We start from the raw sequence: 15921 nt of genomic DNA, 5'->3' as shown, positions 1-15921 counted from the left end.
CCAAAGCGACCAGGACGGTGTATTAATACCCTGGACCATATCCATCTAATACATGCGTAATTGTGTATCCGTTACCGGTTCTCCTACGTATTTTTTTACTCATGATCGTCCTGTTCTGCAATCAGTTACTCGTTGTGTACTGCATGTAGCCTTCGGGCAGCCCCTGCAAAGACAAACTAGCTGTGGAAATAATATTGGTGTCGCGCTGTGTTCCACTCCTTGCTTTCCCAAGGGGTGCGAACGCAGTGTGACAGGCTCATTCGCTAAGTGAACGCAACAGAGTTGCACTGGCATCGCGAGTTCGCGGGCTGCAAAGGCAAATATTTAGTGTGTTTCCAGTTGTGATAGGGAAAGCCGCCGCTGGACGAGCGCGATACCGAGGTCAGCTCCCGCCTGACCGACTCGGCACAGATGCTGAAGGCATTTGCCTGGGTGATGCCCGTGACACTTATAAACGAGGAGTAACAAAACGCTCAGCATGCACAATCTCATTCAAAAGCCATGTCAACTTACGGGTGGGCCGTTCGAGGGTAGCGGCTGGCTCTTCAGTCACGCTCGGGCTCAGCTCCCTAGTATCTCTCTCCACGTCCCTCACCTTCCCCTTCCCCTTACCTTCTGTCAAAGTCAGCGCAGGCACCAGCGCCGCGACGAGGCTCTCAGCATTCAGCGGGAATGCCAACGCGATGGCTTGTTCAATATCGCGCAGAGCGTGCTGTGCCGCCGTCGCGGCGTCAGCATCGCCCGTGCGCGCGGGGCTCACGCTCGTTGCAAACGCCTGCGCGAATGCGTCCGCAAACGTCTCCGCCGCAGCGCTCGACCACGCCTTCGCCTCGCGCTCGAGCAGCCGGTTCTCCTCCGCGAGCTCCGCCGCCGCGCACTCCGCGTCGAGCCGCCGCCGCACCTCCTCGGCGTAGCGCGCTTCGGCGTTGTGTCGCGCGGTGGTCTCCATCGCCAGCGCGTGCTTCATGTCTGCGGCGCGGGCGGGAAGGATCAGTCAGTGTATTCGGCCTGTGCCCGCGGTAGATGGAAAGGTACTTACTCTCGATGAGGTGCAACACTCCTGGGGGCACGTACAGGCTCGCCTCGGGACCCCCCGAGGCACGCACAGGCGAGGACGGCTCCTGGGGCAGCCATGGAAGTGCAGCCACCTCTGGTATGTCCAGCATGTGGAAGGAGAGGTCAGAATCCGCGTCTTCTGCATCAATTTCCGGCGAGCTGCATGCTTGCGATGGAGACCCAGGAAGAGATATCGCAGGCGAGGAGATCTTGCGACGTTTCGTACCCCGGGCGGATGCAGTCTGCTCGGTGCGTTGGCTGCCGTGGATATCGTTGTCCTCGTCAGCGGAAGGGCCGGCTTGGTTTTCAACTTCCCTTGCTTTACCCTTACCCTTACCCTTATCAATACTTTTGCTGGGTAAGGATGCCAACGGCGCACGCAAACCCTTCACATTCTTCTCGCCTTGCGAGAGGTTGGTTGTTGCAGAGCTCTGAAATTCTGCCGACCATGCCGGAGTCAGAAGGCCGGTGTTGGTCGTATGATCTTTGGGGCGTGCAGGAGCGGTACCTGTGGATTTACGCGTGGGCTTTTGCGGGACCTCCTTGGCGGGGAGCAGTGAGGGGGAAGCTGTTCGTGCTCGCTTGCGCTTAGGCTTGTTGGCTGACGACGAGGCTCCTTTCGCAGGTGTTGCAGTACTGGTATTCGCAGTTGCTGACCCACTTCGCTTGGACGTTTCGGACGGTTTATGTTGCGCTAAGTGGAGCGTGAAGTTAAGAACGCGCATAAGACATAGATACACACAGGAGCGAGCGCGCAGGGTCCGCGTACTAGTCGGCGCGACGTGCTCAGCCTTTTGAGACGCGGGACGTTCTAAAGATGAATACAAGATAGAGCACATCAGGCTTTGCTGAAAAACGAAGAATTTGTAGCATATTCACTTCGCTTCAGAGACGACAGATCAACAGAATCTGCACCCGGAGGTATATATACGCTAATAAGCACGGAGCACAAAGAAAAAGCGCACCCACAAACCAAGTAAACCTGACCGCTTAGGACCCGCGGGAGGCTCGCTGCTGGTTATGCGGGACGCTAGGGACCACGATGGTGTCGATGGTCAATATCACTTCACGGGCGAAATAGCTGTGGGATGCGTTGAGCACCTTGCACTCTTCTAGATGACGATCGCGACGGCGTTTGGGACCGCAAGTTGTTGAGATCAACCATCGACACGTCAGTATGTCCGCGACGAGGGGATTCGGTAACAGTTGGTATGAAGGTGAACTAATTAGGGGCGTGTATATATCGGCTCAATATTTATGGAAGTGACCTCGTCGGGCGCTTGACGAGCAGTTCGCAGCGCAAATTCCCGAAACTATCGATACATAAGTACGGTACATACATCCGACAGAGGAATAATATCACAACACCCAACGATCGCATCCGCCGTTGTACCATCGTCACAAAGAGCCCGCAGCAGCGCCCAACACTTTCGCAGCAAGGGCCTTCAGTATCTGGATAACGAGATGAGACGATGTAAAAATGACTGGCTAGATAGAGAGAAACTCACCTCTGCTTTCTGGTTACCACCCAGATCCGCAAACACAGAGGCGACGCTCCGTCCTTTAGCGTCCCTGATGGCGCCGAGACGGTTTCCCGCGGCCGCACCAATCATCAACCCGGGAATATTGGCCACGATGAACCCAACGCCTGCCCCACATGCAGTACCGAACCACGACCACCATGGCGCATGGCGTTCCACCTCTGGTCGAAGCAGCTGCAAGGAGAATCAGACCAGGGAATTCTTAAAAAATTGACGTTCCCTCACCTCTTCGAAGACATCTCCAAATACATTGTCCGCATCGGGTCTGTCGGCTGCTGTCGCGCCCGTCGCACTTTCTGCGCCGTTGCCATTTCCGCCGAACATGTTCCCAAATGCAGAGAAGAAGTTCGCCGAAGCTCCAGGCGCACCTGATCTCTCGGAGGGACCGCGCGTTGCATACAGGGTGTCATATTCTCTCCGTCTTGTCTTGTCTGAGAGAACATAATAGGCGTCCGCTACGGCCTTGGGATTATTAAGTAAGTCTATGAATTAGAGCAGCGAGGAGTGAACGCATACCTGAAACCTCTCCGTCGCAGCCTTCTTCTCCTCCAGAGACGCATGTGTTAGCCTGTCTGGATGTGTCCTGCAAGTCTACAGAGATTAGGTAAAGTCTGTACGATTAAATCATTATACGTACTTGAGAGACTCTCTCTTGTACGCCTGTCTGATATCATCCTCTGTCGCAGACTGAGAAATGTTGAGGAGACGGTAGTAGTCGGGAAACGTGGACATGGTCCGGGGTGAAGCTGTCTAACACGCGCCTGGCAGTCGTTGCCATCTATATATGGTTAACTGACGTCATTAAGGTTGGTTCTCACGTGACCGTTCCCCACTTTCCGCTGCGACGCCCTTGCTGAGTCCATCTCTTGTTTGCCAAAGCAAGAAGACTCTCGAAATTTTGTAATTGCGTGGCCTTGGCGAGATTCATGAGTGTATATAGCATGTATTTATGAGCCGCGAGACAGGAGACCCAGCAGGAAACGATAGTCCGCGAAACACGGAGATCTAAGCTACGGCACGTGCGGAGATCTGCACGATCTCGGCACAACTTTTCGTTCTTGAAGCTCATCCTTCCAAGTCGAAGTAACTCTCCTCGGTGACACAATATTTCTGCCTGCTCCATGTCGGAGGGCGGTGGTCTAAAACAGCGGCGGATAGTCGTCCTCATCTCGGGCTCAGGTGTGCTCTCGTAACTCCTCAGAATCCCACCTCCAGCTTAGGTCACACCAGGCACGAACCTGCAGGCTCTCATCGACGCCCAAAACACCCCCTCACTACCCGCGACCCGCATCACGCTAGTTCTATCAAACAGGAAAGCAGCATATGGCCTGACACGGGCTTCACAAGCCAACCCTCCTATACGCACCTCTTACCTTGCTCTCCAACCCTTCCTTAAAGCGAATCCAGGCAAAACGCGCGATGACTACGACATCGAGATTGCCAGGATAGTGGTGAGGGAAAAACCCGATCTCGTCGTCCTGGCTGGCTGGATGCACATTATGGGCGATGGCTTCCTCGACGTGATCAACGGAGACCGATGTCTGGACCCCGAAGAGAATGTCGCCAAACCCATTCCAGTGATCAATCTCCACCCTGCACTTCCCGATGCATTCGACGGCGCGAACGCAATTGAGCGTGCATACGAGGCTTTCCAAAAGGGCGAGGTTCCGAAAACTGGAGTTATGGTGCATCGAGTGGTGAAAGAGGTTGATCGCGGGACACCGGTAATTGTGAGCGAGGTCGAGATCACAACGGGCGAGCCAATTGAGGTGTTCGAGGAGCGGCTCCATAAAGTCGAATGGGAAATAATTGTACAAGCAACGGCGAAGGTGTTGGATGAAGTAGTCCCTCTGGTATGTTTGTTCTTGTACCGTGGAATCCTCCTGCTTAAATTCCTCACAGTATAGGTCAGGATGAGCTTGGAATGATGATGCACTACTCCTTGAAGTTGATTCAACAGCCGTCTTGCATATCAATTATTGACGGTTCTTTCCTCCCAGTCAAATGTAGTGATATCTAACAGCGTCGACAATAATTGAAGCACTAGTTTGACATGTAACAACTCTCTCTCGAGTCTAACCTACAGGAAGAGACGGGTAATCCAACCATTGTCGCATCTGTTATACCTTCGAGGCCTCTAGGGAACGGTCGGAAATTATAACTTGGACACAGGCTGCCAGTCGACGCGCTCGACCTCGTAGATTCCCGAAAGGTCGGTTAAAAACCTGGCATCGACATATGAAAGACTCACCATCTCGGGAACCAATTCACCCACGTTTGTTGCTCCCATCAGCCGCATTCCAGTAAGAATCTCGCGCTCCAAGATGCGCACTGTGTGGATAACACCTTCCTCCCCATACGCCTGTTTGCTCTTTAGTCAAGACTCACGGCAGTAATGATGATGATGCTCACACTCTGTGCATACATAAACGCTCGCCCCAGGCCTACTGCTTTAGCTCCAAGACATAGTGCCTTCAAAACATCTGTAAGGAAGAAATGGTCAGAAATTTGTCCAAAGGTAAGTAAAACCTGCAGGGTACTCACCCGTTCCTCGATACACGCCACCGTCAACGTATACTGCAAACAATTCGTCAGCGGGATTCAACTGCGAGCTCGAATCACTGACCTTCTAGCTTGTCGAACACGTCTGGGCGTTGTTTGCGTAGGCGGTACAGGACTTCCATCGGAGGCAAGGCACTACATTGAGCTATCATCAGCAACACGCATTGCGGTATTTGTAGGGCATGCTCACTATTCAAGCTGCCGACCTGAAGACGAGTTGAGATAAATTCAGACATCATAACGAGGAAACTCACCACCATGGTTGGAGATCACGATACCATCAAGGCCAGCCTCGGCAGCGAGCACCGCGTCCTGCACCACGCAGAAATGGTTAGTTACAACTCGTGAACAACAGTGGGTGTTTGTATACTTGCCTCGACGCACTGGATGCCTGCGTCACTTTGTCAGCATAATTCATCACCGTAGCGCGAATTAAGTATACCTTTCAGAACAATTGGGAGCTTCGTGGTTCGGCGCAACCAGGGAATAGTCTGATGTAGACTTGGGTCAGTGCCGACAATGCAATCAAATCAAACCAAGACCTGCCCTGTCCCATGACAAGTCGACATCGTCGTTCTTCAACAACATACCAGCGGTTCCGGCTTCATCTGCATGCTCTTCAGGCTTCTGCGCGCTCTCTGCTTTACCTCTGTCCTTCGGCACCCCCGCCGCCTCCCTCTCGAGCTCCTCCAGCTCGAAAGGCGCCTTGATGTCACGCTCGCGATTACCGGCGACGACCGCATCGACGGTCAGACATATCGCTTTGTATCCCAGCTGTTCGATCTCCCGTATGCGCGCCTCGGCAATCTTGTCGTCCTTGTTCTTGTAGAGCTGCCAGAATATGGGCTGGTCCTGGCTGAGACGCGCCGCAGCGATCTGGGCGAAGGACAGGGATGCGTTGTAGGATACCATCTGGATGATGCCAGTGCGTCCAGCGCCGCGGGTGATATTCGCTTCACCTGCATTGGACACATGGGGTGAGCGGCTTCGCGCTGATTGAGATACTCGCACGTACCGAGAGGATGACCGAGCTTGGCCAGAGCGGCACCGGATGCATAGATAGGCAGCGAAGACTTGAAACCGAGGATGGTCGTGGACGGGTCACATTTTGAAACTGGCTTGAGGATGCGCGGGTTGAAGAAGAATCGAGTGAAAGACCGAATGTTCTCCTTGTGCGCTGTTCAACTGCATTCGCGACGGGATCATGTAGAGACAGACCTAGCTACGTACTGAGTTCATCGTCTGAAGCAGACGAGTAGTACGCCAACGCCTTGTACGCGAGGACCTTCCGCGCAACGTTCTACCAACAACACATCGTATCAGGGCACCCCACAAACATCACAAGGATGTGATTAATCACCTCCATGTCGAGCAGGTTCATGACTCTGCTGAGTGGGGGCTTCACTGCCTCCGCCTCCTCCATGCGCAGTTCATCTTTGGTCTTCCGCCGGGACTCTCGCTCCTCCTTCAGCTCCTGGGCTCCAGCAGTGTCCAGCACGCCAAGGTGTTTATCCTTCGGGAGGTTCTTTTCCAAGGCATCTGGAGGATGAATTGGCTCGTACGCGGCAGTAGCGTCGCGTCCGGCGTACTTCAAGATTATCTTCGAGCCTCCTGGGTGCGCCTGATATACAAGAACACATGGACCTTGGAAGTTTACATACAGCTTTGCAATGTCAACGAGAAGACCTACGGGTAGAAACTCGGTAACATCATAGACCTTGTTGTTGATAATGACCCAGCATGAACTGAATCGCGAAAACTTCAGCTCTCGCGCCCACTGCGTGGTGGTAGTACGCGTTTACCCACCTACGGGCGTTGTGCTTGGCAACTTCAGCAAGTGACAATGGTTCATACATGCTGTGAGTACAGACAGAAAGCGAAGAGAGAATATTGTACTCCAATCAGACGCTCTATATAATCAGCATACGAGCTTCTATGGAGTATCCACCGAAGCATGAGCGAGACGGAATGGCGGCATCCGCGTTGCAAAGCAGGTGATCATTTCATGGAGACTCGAGGTTGGTTTAAACGTCGTCACTGCAATTAGATCCTCTTGCTGAAGGTCATGAGAAGCAGATCATGTATATATCTCCGTACAGAAGCGGTCAGGTGCGGCCAACGTAAACAAGGATGGAATGCTCGTGGACCATTCGAGTGATCCCGAGACATGGTTCGACATGCCATTGACTGAAAGATAAATTGCGCACAGCACGGGATGCTCATACATACATGGAATTGTACGCAAATGGCGTACTGAAGGATTGAAACAAGATTGAAATGCATAACTGACCCGTGCATGCTCGAAGTCCCGGCGAAGGAGCGAATACTTGACTCCCAGACGATAACAGAGGACTTCGAACTCGCTGCACAACACAAGGTATAGCGGTTCACTGAATGCGGACCTTTGGAGCATAATGTGATCAGAATTGTACTCACATGCGTGTCGGCGAGAACAAGGAGATCTGACGAGCTAAACAGTCTTTCACAAAACATCTCAGTCAAACAAGCCTGTCCACACATTGACTGCGTGGACCGATACTTACCGACGTGATGACACACAGAGTATACTCCTTCCAGCTCTTCACGCTACCTCCTTCGGAGTCCTCGTGCTTCAGGAACGAGAACAAATCCGATACAAAAGCTTTAATCATAGGCGTGTCAGAGGCCACAATTCGAGGAGTCGATCAGATGGAAACATTTTCTTCCTTCAGATGTCACTTTTGTTCTAGTTATCGCCGAGTTCGATTGGCTGAGACAGGGTGGAGAAAGAGAAGGTGGCCAAACAAAACGGAGCACGTGATGTTCGCGTTGTTGTGCGCGTTGTTTGGCTCGGCAATTCCAACTCCGGCGTCAACCACTGCAGCCTCAACCTCTCTTCAACGTGCTGGACCTTCCGCGCGATCATCTCGCACAATTCCCCTCGACTCAGCGCACCGCAGTTCCTAGCCATGCCTGTGCCGTACGATCGAAAAACGCTGGAGAATATGAAGCGCAGTGACCTCCAGAAGATCTGCAAGGTCTGCTTCTATGCACTCACCCCACTGTGTTTGCCAGATTATTGACGTTCGCATATAGGATCACGGCATTAAGGCAAATCTTAAATCGGAAGCACTCGTGGATCTACTGCTGGACACCCAGCAGCCTCCGAAGCCCGTTAACCGTGCACCGGAACCTAAACGGGCCTCTTCGCTAAGGGTGGTCAGTCGGTCTACCACAGGATCTCGTATGCGCTCTGGTGGCACCGTTATTGTCCACGACACCGACGAGGAAGAGGACCAATTGGCAGGTTCTAACGAGGAGCAGGAACCTGCACCTCTGGAAGCATCTGCCGTGCCTACGTCCCGAACCCGAAAGGCAAAGGAGACGCAGTACAGATTAGGCGTTGGGCGCCCAGTTACTGCCGGAGGTACAGGTCCTCGTGCAATCACGAAATCTGTGAGCGTGTCGAGAGAGAAGCGAATAAAAGGCAGCAGAAGTGTGAAGCCCTCGGAAGAGGCGATTCGGGAGGAAGATGAAGGTACGTATTCTATATATTCATTTTTCCACGTGAAGATATGAACAGACGACGTCGGCGCAGAATTAGACGATGCTGCAGGTACGATTGGACTGACATCGGGCCGACCGGCATTTACCAACACATCAGTTCCAGAAGCCGGTCCTTCGAATTCAACTATTACTGGTTCCTCAATGCAGACCGCCACAGTGGATGTGCCACCAGTCTCTGAAGGAGTCTCTGAGCAAGTGAAGTCTCATGTCTCTCAAGTAGTACGATCGTGCCCTCTTTGTCATTTTGATCGGAACTGAAAGAATTCGTCACAGATTCATCCGTTGCAGGATCACATCCGGACACTCCAGGCAGATCTGCAACAAGCGACTATCCAGTCGGCTGAAGTACCAGCCATGAAAGCAAAAGTTGACGCCCTCATTGCGGAAGTTGAATCACTGCGCGCGCAAGTTACTCTCACAAACGAACTCAGGGCAGAAGTTGCGATGTTGCGAGGAACTATGTCGGCAATGAACATATCGCGCGAGAACGATGCTTATTCGAGGACGCAGTCGGAGAAAAGCGCGGGTAAGGCTCGAGCAACGTGCGTCCTAGTTCTATTTCGTAAGGGTGGCTCTCATGATATTTTCTGTTTAGGGACGGTGGCTCTGGCCTATCTCCAGATTCGAAGACTATACAGCCATCTTCATCCACGTTGGGCAAGCGACAAAGAGATTCCCCAGATAGCAATATCGTTGATGCTGAGCAGCCGCACGCGTATAGCGAAAAGGAGCTAGGGAAGAAAGGCCTTCGGCCGACGAAGAAACGTGTTAAATTATCTCGAGACGATCAAGCGACGTCCTCATTGCAGCATCACACCCCTGAAAGAGAAGACATAGGTGATATTGATGAGGACGGTGTGATAATCACCCCAGCCCCCCCTGCACCCCCATTCACCGTCTTCAGCGGACCCGAAGAGCCTCCAGAGATGTACATCGACCCGCCTCTGCCTGATACCCGACTGTCCGATCTCTTCGTTATTCCCTCGTCGGGAAGCACGCCCCCATCGGGGAACGGCACAGGACCCGTGACGAGCACAGCTAATGGTACAGAAAACACCCAACAGAGCTCCACCTTCAGCTTCAGCTTCACGAACCCTGCGTTCCATCCTGTAACTTCAACCCCCGCCGCGCCGTACGGAATGACCAGCCCCTCTTTCTATGCAGAACCTCCGATATCGCCAACGCCAGGAGCGGCGGACCCGTCTGGTGGCTACATCGAGCGTGCAGGAGGGCGTCGGGAACGAAACGACTTGTTCAACCCACACGGTGGTCCTCGCCGACCACGGTCAGCGGCGGGCCCGAGCCGCCCGCGCTCGCGTCAGTCCAGAACGACCACACCAGCGGTAGAGAATGGCTGTGTCGAACCTTCTGCTCTGCTACGCACCCCTACCACCTTGTCTACCGTCCCCGAGATGGACTCAATGACGACCCCTCCGGCGTCGAGTAACGAGGTGGGGGTTGGACTTGGGATGTCTGGCATACCAGAGACACCGGCGCTTCCGATGAAACGGACGATGTACGGCACAGAGCTCGAGGGGGACACTCGGTTTGGCGACTTCGGTGTTGAAGGCGTCGCAACGGGGTTTTGGACCGGCACGGCGCCACGTTTTTGAGCCCGTCGGCTCTTCAGACCTTAGCTAAATCCCTTATCTTGACCAGGTTACGTTTGATGGTGTGGTGCTCGAGCTCTCCGGACGACCTCTCGCGTTGCGACGATTATTGCTTTCCCCTTCACATTCTTTTCTGTACTTTTTAACTACCACTACTTGCTTTAAATTCGATATTTACCACCTCCCCCAGTTGCTGACTTCGGTTTGCACTGTGCGTTATGGTCGGACTTGTCGAATGGAGGTCGTGCGAATGGCTGAGTCGTTCATCGCCGCGATGTTGTATTTGAGTCATCTTGTAGCTCTTCTTCGTTGTATCAATGTTGATGCTTTTGCGCTGTCGTTGCGTGGACGGCGAGCTCAGACGTTCCAGGATATACTGCATGCTCACAACCATATTATCGCGAAGTCCACAGAGTAGATAAATACATTCAATTGCGTGTACGAACGAAAGGTATATAAAATGCAGTGCGTGGAAGCACACTTTGAGTCTGTGCAGACACGGTGGTACAACAGCGAGCCGCAATCCTAGATGTGTCAGAGAAGGGCTGTTCTCTAGATACAGGGCACGAAGGACATAACTTCCGCGTAGAGAAGGTCTGTGCGTTGACATGGCGGTTAGCGATTAGCTGAAACGAAACGATCACGGTGCGCGCACTCACCCTTTAGTTCATCTTTGCTGAGATCGAGATCTGGCGTTTCACAGTGAGCGGGCGCTATTGATCGACAAGAGTGCACTCACAGTCAAATTCGAAGTACTCAGAGTCCAGTGAGGAGACTGCTGGCTCGTCCTCGGGATCGTGCTGCAAACAGACATGTCAGAAAATTTGAGCTGCGCGAAATTGAGGAGACGACACACGTAGGCAGCAAGGTATGGATGCTCAAGCGCCTGATCTACAGTCAGGCGCTTCTTGGGGTCAAAGGTCTACCCACGGAAACGCGCATCAGTAGGGCTGTACAAGTGCGAGAATTACCATCAATGTACTCACGAGTGTCTTCGTGAGGAAGTCGAGCGCCTCGGGCGACGCCTTCGGGAACACAGAGCTGAATGGCCGCCGTTTCCGAATGGGCAGCGCACGGATGTAGTCGCGCGACCGGCGCGACGTGATCCCGTAGAACTCCTCGAGTGTCGGTGTACCTACAATATACGTGAATATCTGGGCTTCAATTGAGGCGTGGATTGGTTCTGTGCGCACCGATGACGTCCAGGATCAGGTCAAGCTGGTGTCCATAGTCCCGACCTGGGAAGAGCGGGCGTCCGTTGAGCAATTCGGCAAGGATACAGCCCACTGCCCAGATGTCGATGGCCTATATATCCAGTGGTTAAACCTCAGCACTAGAAGGGCGCACAAACACTCACTTTCGTGTACATCTTGAATGACAGCATGATCTCTGGTGCCCGGTACCACCGTGTCGCCACGTACTCCGTCATCAACCCCGCCTCCTTCCCAGCCGGGTTGGTCGACCGTGTGCTTCTTGCGAGACCAAAATCGCAAACCTTGAGGTCGCAATTCGCGTTCAGCAAGAGATTGGCAGGCTTGAGGTCTCGATGGACAATGTCTGCCGAGTGCATTGTCTTGAGTGCTCGCAGCGTCTGGTATATGAAGTACTGCCAGGCGGTTTCGTATTAGATCTGCACCGATATATCTTTCGGTCAATCGCTCACTTGGCAATGATCGTCTGTTAGCTGCTGAGTGCGTATCACACGGTGCAAGTCGGTTTGCATTAGCTCCTGGATAACTGAAGCCGTATCTCAGAGGACGGCAGACAGGTAGGGCGAGGAATACATACAGTATATCTCTTTGAATTCGTCGAGAGATGGAGGCTTGACGATGTCTAAGATCGAGATGATCTGTGCAGAGGCTTCAGATACACCGCCTGCATTATTCGTGATCCCGACACGCACATTCTCGTTCACACATGTTTCGGAGAAGAATTTGAGTAGCTTGAGCTCTCGAAGGGTGCGTAGACAAAAGAGCGTGTGTTCGAAGGGGAGGACCTTCTTGATCGCAACTTCCCTGCGAGTTGGTTTGTGCAGCGCAGCAGCAACAGTACCGTATGCTCCCTCGCCGAGGCCATGGAGGATGGTGTAGTCATCACCTAAAGGGCAGGAACGAATCGAAGCAGCGTCAGTCGTTGTCAACTTCGACCAGCACCTTCGCGAGGTCGATGAATGGACAGGATCGTCGCGTCACTCACCGATCTCGAACTTAGGAAGCGGTTTGGGGGCCTTGCGAGACATGACGATGAGATAGTGGATAGAGAAGGAGGTGTGGCGAGGTCTCTGACTCTCGACCGCGAAGACAAAGAAGATGGATTAGGTGAGGATTACAAAGGGATCCAGAGTATGTACTAGCTGTAAAGAGGACGCGGTGCACGCGCTATATAAAGGCGTCTACAGCGGTTGCTCAGTTGATGGAACTCCAACAAATGATAGCCACTCACAGCCCTCAACGTTCAACCCTCAGCGCTATCGCTTCGCGAGTGGGATGAATGATCCGCCGTCATCGAGGCCTCTCGCTACCAAGATGTGATGTCGCCCCTCCTCCCTTCGTCTTGGACAGGCTATCCAACTTGCAGCAAGTCGCAAGCCAGGGCGCCTCAGAACTTGCGATCAGATCACGCTGTCACGATCAGCGTGATGAAACCCATGACTAAGCACGTTACTTGTCACACTTGAAACTTACTCACCTTCCATACTTGGTCCTCAGTAGCTCCTACCCACAGAAGATTAACGATGGACAACCCTGTCAGATGATGTGTCGACATAAAACCATACCCAACGATCAATGCTATTGCGCCGGGTATTTCTGCACCAAAAGCTAACTGAACGTAGTGATTCCGATCCGAGACAAAGTCTGCGGCTCGGAGTGGGTCACTCACCCATCTCTTCCCTACGAGGTCTTCCTTCTCTATTGTTGCTGGCAGTCCATGGTGGGCTTCAAACAAGGTAGGGTGTGGATGGCGATGTCACCATATAACTTCGAGCGATGTGCTCGAGACGGCCATCAGCCTCAAACACGACTCGGACTATATGACAGTGTATGAACCCGTCAATCATTGTCCGAACTGCAACTGTCGGATTCCACAGTGACCAGCTGCATCTGCATCGCTATTGTGAAGTTTCATCGTACCACGTGGCCAGTAGGTGAGTGATCTGCACGCTGTGCAGATGCTGGGGCATCGATCGTTTGCCCCTGTCACCAGGTTACTTGTCGCCGAAGAACCGTCTTGTGGCTGTAGGGCTTTTGTGCTCGACGATGTGTGGCATGCTTCCACACAGGTGGGAGCACGCGTTTCGGCTACTCTAAGCAACGAGATATCTCACCCCGCCGCGGGAACGCCTCAAGGCCAGCCGTCTTGAGACGCCATCTCCATTTAGTGCATACCCCGGGTGGAACATGGGTTAGCCTACCCTCGAGCACGTCCGTCGTTCTTCCAATGCAGGTCATCTCTCCACGTACGCGAAGATGATTGGCCGGTCGAGAGCGGTTCCTGACTAGGAGAGGTTGATGCTGCAGCCAATTGTGTCTTGTTCTCTGGTTTTCGACACCGCCTTATAGTCTTTAGTGCATTCTTCAGAGCTTAACGGAGGTATTGCAGCGCCATACTAAGGTGCGGAGACAATTTTGCGGCCACACCGGGTTTCATTGTCTCTCGCCTCTTCGCATTTCTGAGCTACCCCTTTGTGATTGAGTATAAAGGCTGTCGCAATGCGGTCGACGCCCTCACATTTCATTCTTCTGCCTTTTCGGTCATCCCCCTATCAACATGTTATTTCCTATCGCTGTTCTTTCTCTCGGTGTTGTCTTTGCCTCTTCTGCCGCTGCTCAGCAGGTTTTTGACGTTACGGTGGGGAGTTCCAATGGAAGTCTCATCTACACCCCCAGCTCCCTTGTAAGTTACATGGTGCTTAAAAACGCGCATCGTCTCACGAAAATGCTACGTGAAGTCCGCTGCTGCAGGGGACCAAGTCGTTTTCCACTTCGAGCAAAAGAACCACACAGCCTCACAGTCGACTTTTGAAGATCCCTGCCATCTAGTTGACGGCGGATTTGACTCCGGGTTGTGAGTACTAGCTTGTTTACATGAACAATTATGCATAGACAAACCGTTCGTTGCAGCATGCCCGTCCCGTCAAACCAGACAAACGATTTCCCGACGTTTACGGTCACTGTCAATGATGTACGCCAAATATTATCGTGTGACTCTCCGATAATTTTTTAATTGACAAATTTGTCTAACAGACCAATCCTGTCTGGGTTTACTGCCGCCAAGCCGCGAACACTCCCCAGAGTCACTGCGGTAATGGAATGGTCTTCGCTGTGAACCCTGGACCCGATGGTTCCTCCAACTCGTTCGCCAACTATCTGCAGAACGCTTTGAATCAGGGTGCTGCATTGAAGTCATCGGTCTCGTCCTCTGCTGCGTCTACTGTGTCTGCTGCCTGGACCACCGCCGCGTATGGTGGCGTCACCATCCCCGCCCAGCCGACGCCCATCGTAGTTACGGAGACAATCACAGTTCAGGGATCATCATGGGTCTCGGTGTACCCGTCGTACATTGGCTCCCCAGAGCCCACGCCTGTCTCCCTACAGGGCGCAGTCCACACCGTCGTTGTCGGCGGCGCCAATGGTGAGCTCACTTACACGCCGTCGAATATTACGGCCCAGCCTCGAGATACGGTCGTCTTCGAGTTGTGAGTGTCGCGTTCGAATTCATGATGACAGAGACACTCATCCGTGTGCATGATCGCAGCCACCAGAAAAATCACACCGCGACTCAGTCCTCCTTCCCTGATCCTTGCCGTATTCTGACGAACGCTACCACTGATCAGGTCATCGGCTTGGACTCCGGATTGTGCGCGTCTTGACCCGATTTCTTAATCGCACAACAGCTGACTTTTGAGTCCCCAGTCGACCAGTGGCTGCTAATGCGACCGAGTTCCCCACATGGAACTTCACCGTCAACGACACCGCTCCCACATGGTTCTACGTAAGCGTTCTCCTCTTTCCAAGCTCGTCTTCGTGTTGAAATCGTGCAAACAGTGCAAGCAGCACACCCCGACCGGTGCCAGCCACTGTGGTTCAGGAATGGTTTTTGCCGTGAACGCAGTCGCGGACAGCCCGCGCAACTTCTCAGCGTTCCAGGAGCTCGCGATGGAACTCAACGGCACCAATGCCAACAGCAGCTCCGGTTCAGGCTCAGGGTCCGGCTCTGCCTCTGGTTCCTCATCCAATAGTGCTGAGGCAAGCTTCGGCGCTCAGCTCGCGTTCGCGCTCGGCTCGGTGCTCGCTGTCGCCGTTGCACTTTTGTGAACGACTAATAACTCTGACGCTTTTACTTTACCGTCTTCATATTTACCGCTCGTTTTAGCTACATGCTGCTCGGTCGTTGTTGGGGTTGCTGTACTAGGACTCGGACAGACTATATCAGATATCTTGTGTATCGGATACCTCGACGATCACTACATTATTTCCACGGGTGAGCGCTGGTGTTGCGTCTTGTGGATATTTGGGCGAGCGTCAGTCTGAGGCCTGAACGAGAGCACATCAAACAACTTGCACTGCGTACAGGGACGGTCAGATAATGTACGTGTTGGATAAGAT

At 53.1% G+C, this 15921-nt stretch overlaps 7 protein-coding genes across 7 annotated transcripts; 3 read left to right on the top strand and 4 right to left on the bottom strand.

The window, feature by feature from the left end:
* Nucleotides 1–382: 382 nt before the first annotated feature.
* Nucleotides 383–2221, bottom strand: SCP_0111860 (hypothetical protein; the record flags this gene model as incomplete). Its single annotated transcript, XM_027753414.1, has 7 exons — nucleotides 383–447; nucleotides 514–969; nucleotides 1040–1750; nucleotides 1799–1867; nucleotides 1936–1965; nucleotides 2030–2086; nucleotides 2158–2221. 7 exons carry the CDS (start codon nucleotides 2219–2221, stop codon nucleotides 383–385), a joined length of 1452 nt encoding a protein of 483 aa, XP_027609215.1.
* Nucleotides 2222–2454: 233 nt separating this feature from the next.
* SCP_0111850 (Uncharacterized J domain-containing protein) lies at nucleotides 2455–3329 on the bottom strand (the record flags this gene model as incomplete). The annotated part of the gene is made up of 5 exons (XM_027753413.1): nucleotides 2455–2508; nucleotides 2565–2771; nucleotides 2823–3059; nucleotides 3114–3180; nucleotides 3235–3329. 5 exons carry the CDS (start codon nucleotides 3327–3329, stop codon nucleotides 2455–2457), a joined length of 660 nt encoding a protein of 219 aa, XP_027609214.1.
* A 389-nt stretch (nucleotides 3330–3718) lies between these two features.
* On the top strand, nucleotides 3719–4514 carry SCP_0111840 (Phosphoribosylglycinamide formyltransferase; the record flags this gene model as incomplete). Its single annotated transcript, XM_027753412.1, has 3 exons — nucleotides 3719–3776; nucleotides 3828–4450; nucleotides 4500–4514. 3 exons carry the CDS (start codon nucleotides 3719–3721, stop codon nucleotides 4512–4514), a joined length of 696 nt encoding a protein of 231 aa, XP_027609213.1.
* Nucleotides 4515–4752: 238 nt separating this feature from the next.
* Nucleotides 4753–7015, bottom strand: SCP_0111830 (Cytochrome b2, mitochondrial; the record flags this gene model as incomplete). The annotated part of the gene is made up of 15 exons (XM_027753411.1): nucleotides 4753–4791; nucleotides 4849–4959; nucleotides 5010–5080; nucleotides 5142–5174; nucleotides 5224–5294; nucleotides 5350–5365; nucleotides 5414–5471; nucleotides 5534–5550; nucleotides 5602–5650; nucleotides 5706–6118; nucleotides 6175–6336; nucleotides 6390–6459; nucleotides 6520–6780; nucleotides 6850–6904; nucleotides 6966–7015. 15 exons carry the CDS (start codon nucleotides 7013–7015, stop codon nucleotides 4753–4755), a joined length of 1476 nt encoding a protein of 491 aa, XP_027609212.1.
* Nucleotides 7016–8107: 1092 nt separating this feature from the next.
* On the top strand, nucleotides 8108–10318 carry SCP_0111820 (predicted protein; the record flags this gene model as incomplete). Its single annotated transcript, XM_027753410.1, has 6 exons — nucleotides 8108–8176; nucleotides 8235–8676; nucleotides 8737–8754; nucleotides 8809–8924; nucleotides 8979–9247; nucleotides 9301–10318. The coding sequence occupies 6 exons, from the start codon at nucleotides 8108–8110 to the stop codon at nucleotides 10316–10318; spliced, it is 1932 nt and encodes a 643-aa protein (XP_027609211.1).
* Nucleotides 10319–10867: 549 nt separating this feature from the next.
* Nucleotides 10868–12554, bottom strand: SCP_0111810 (Mitogen-activated protein kinase 2; the record flags this gene model as incomplete). Its single annotated transcript, XM_027753409.1, has 11 exons — nucleotides 10868–10911; nucleotides 10975–11004; nucleotides 11055–11115; nucleotides 11172–11237; nucleotides 11302–11450; nucleotides 11509–11620; nucleotides 11673–11921; nucleotides 11979–12052; nucleotides 12104–12164; nucleotides 12219–12412; nucleotides 12512–12554. The coding sequence occupies 11 exons, from the start codon at nucleotides 12552–12554 to the stop codon at nucleotides 10868–10870; spliced, it is 1083 nt and encodes a 360-aa protein (XP_027609210.1).
* A 1529-nt stretch (nucleotides 12555–14083) lies between these two features.
* Nucleotides 14084–15630, top strand: SCP_0111800 (hypothetical protein; the record flags this gene model as incomplete). Its single annotated transcript, XM_027753408.1, has 7 exons — nucleotides 14084–14209; nucleotides 14265–14380; nucleotides 14437–14497; nucleotides 14560–15011; nucleotides 15071–15172; nucleotides 15229–15307; nucleotides 15361–15630. 7 exons carry the CDS (start codon nucleotides 14084–14086, stop codon nucleotides 15628–15630), a joined length of 1206 nt encoding a protein of 401 aa, XP_027609209.1.
* Nucleotides 15631–15921: the final 291 nt, after the last annotated feature.

Source organism: Sparassis crispa, assembly GCF_003851025.1.
Source record: "Sparassis crispa DNA, contig_000000F, whole genome shotgun sequence".
NCBI classification, from domain to species: Eukaryota; Fungi; Basidiomycota; class Agaricomycetes; order Polyporales; family Sparassidaceae; genus Sparassis; species Sparassis crispa.
The sequence above is the reverse complement of the archived record's forward strand: the minus strand, read 5'-3'. Positions and strand labels throughout refer to the sequence as shown.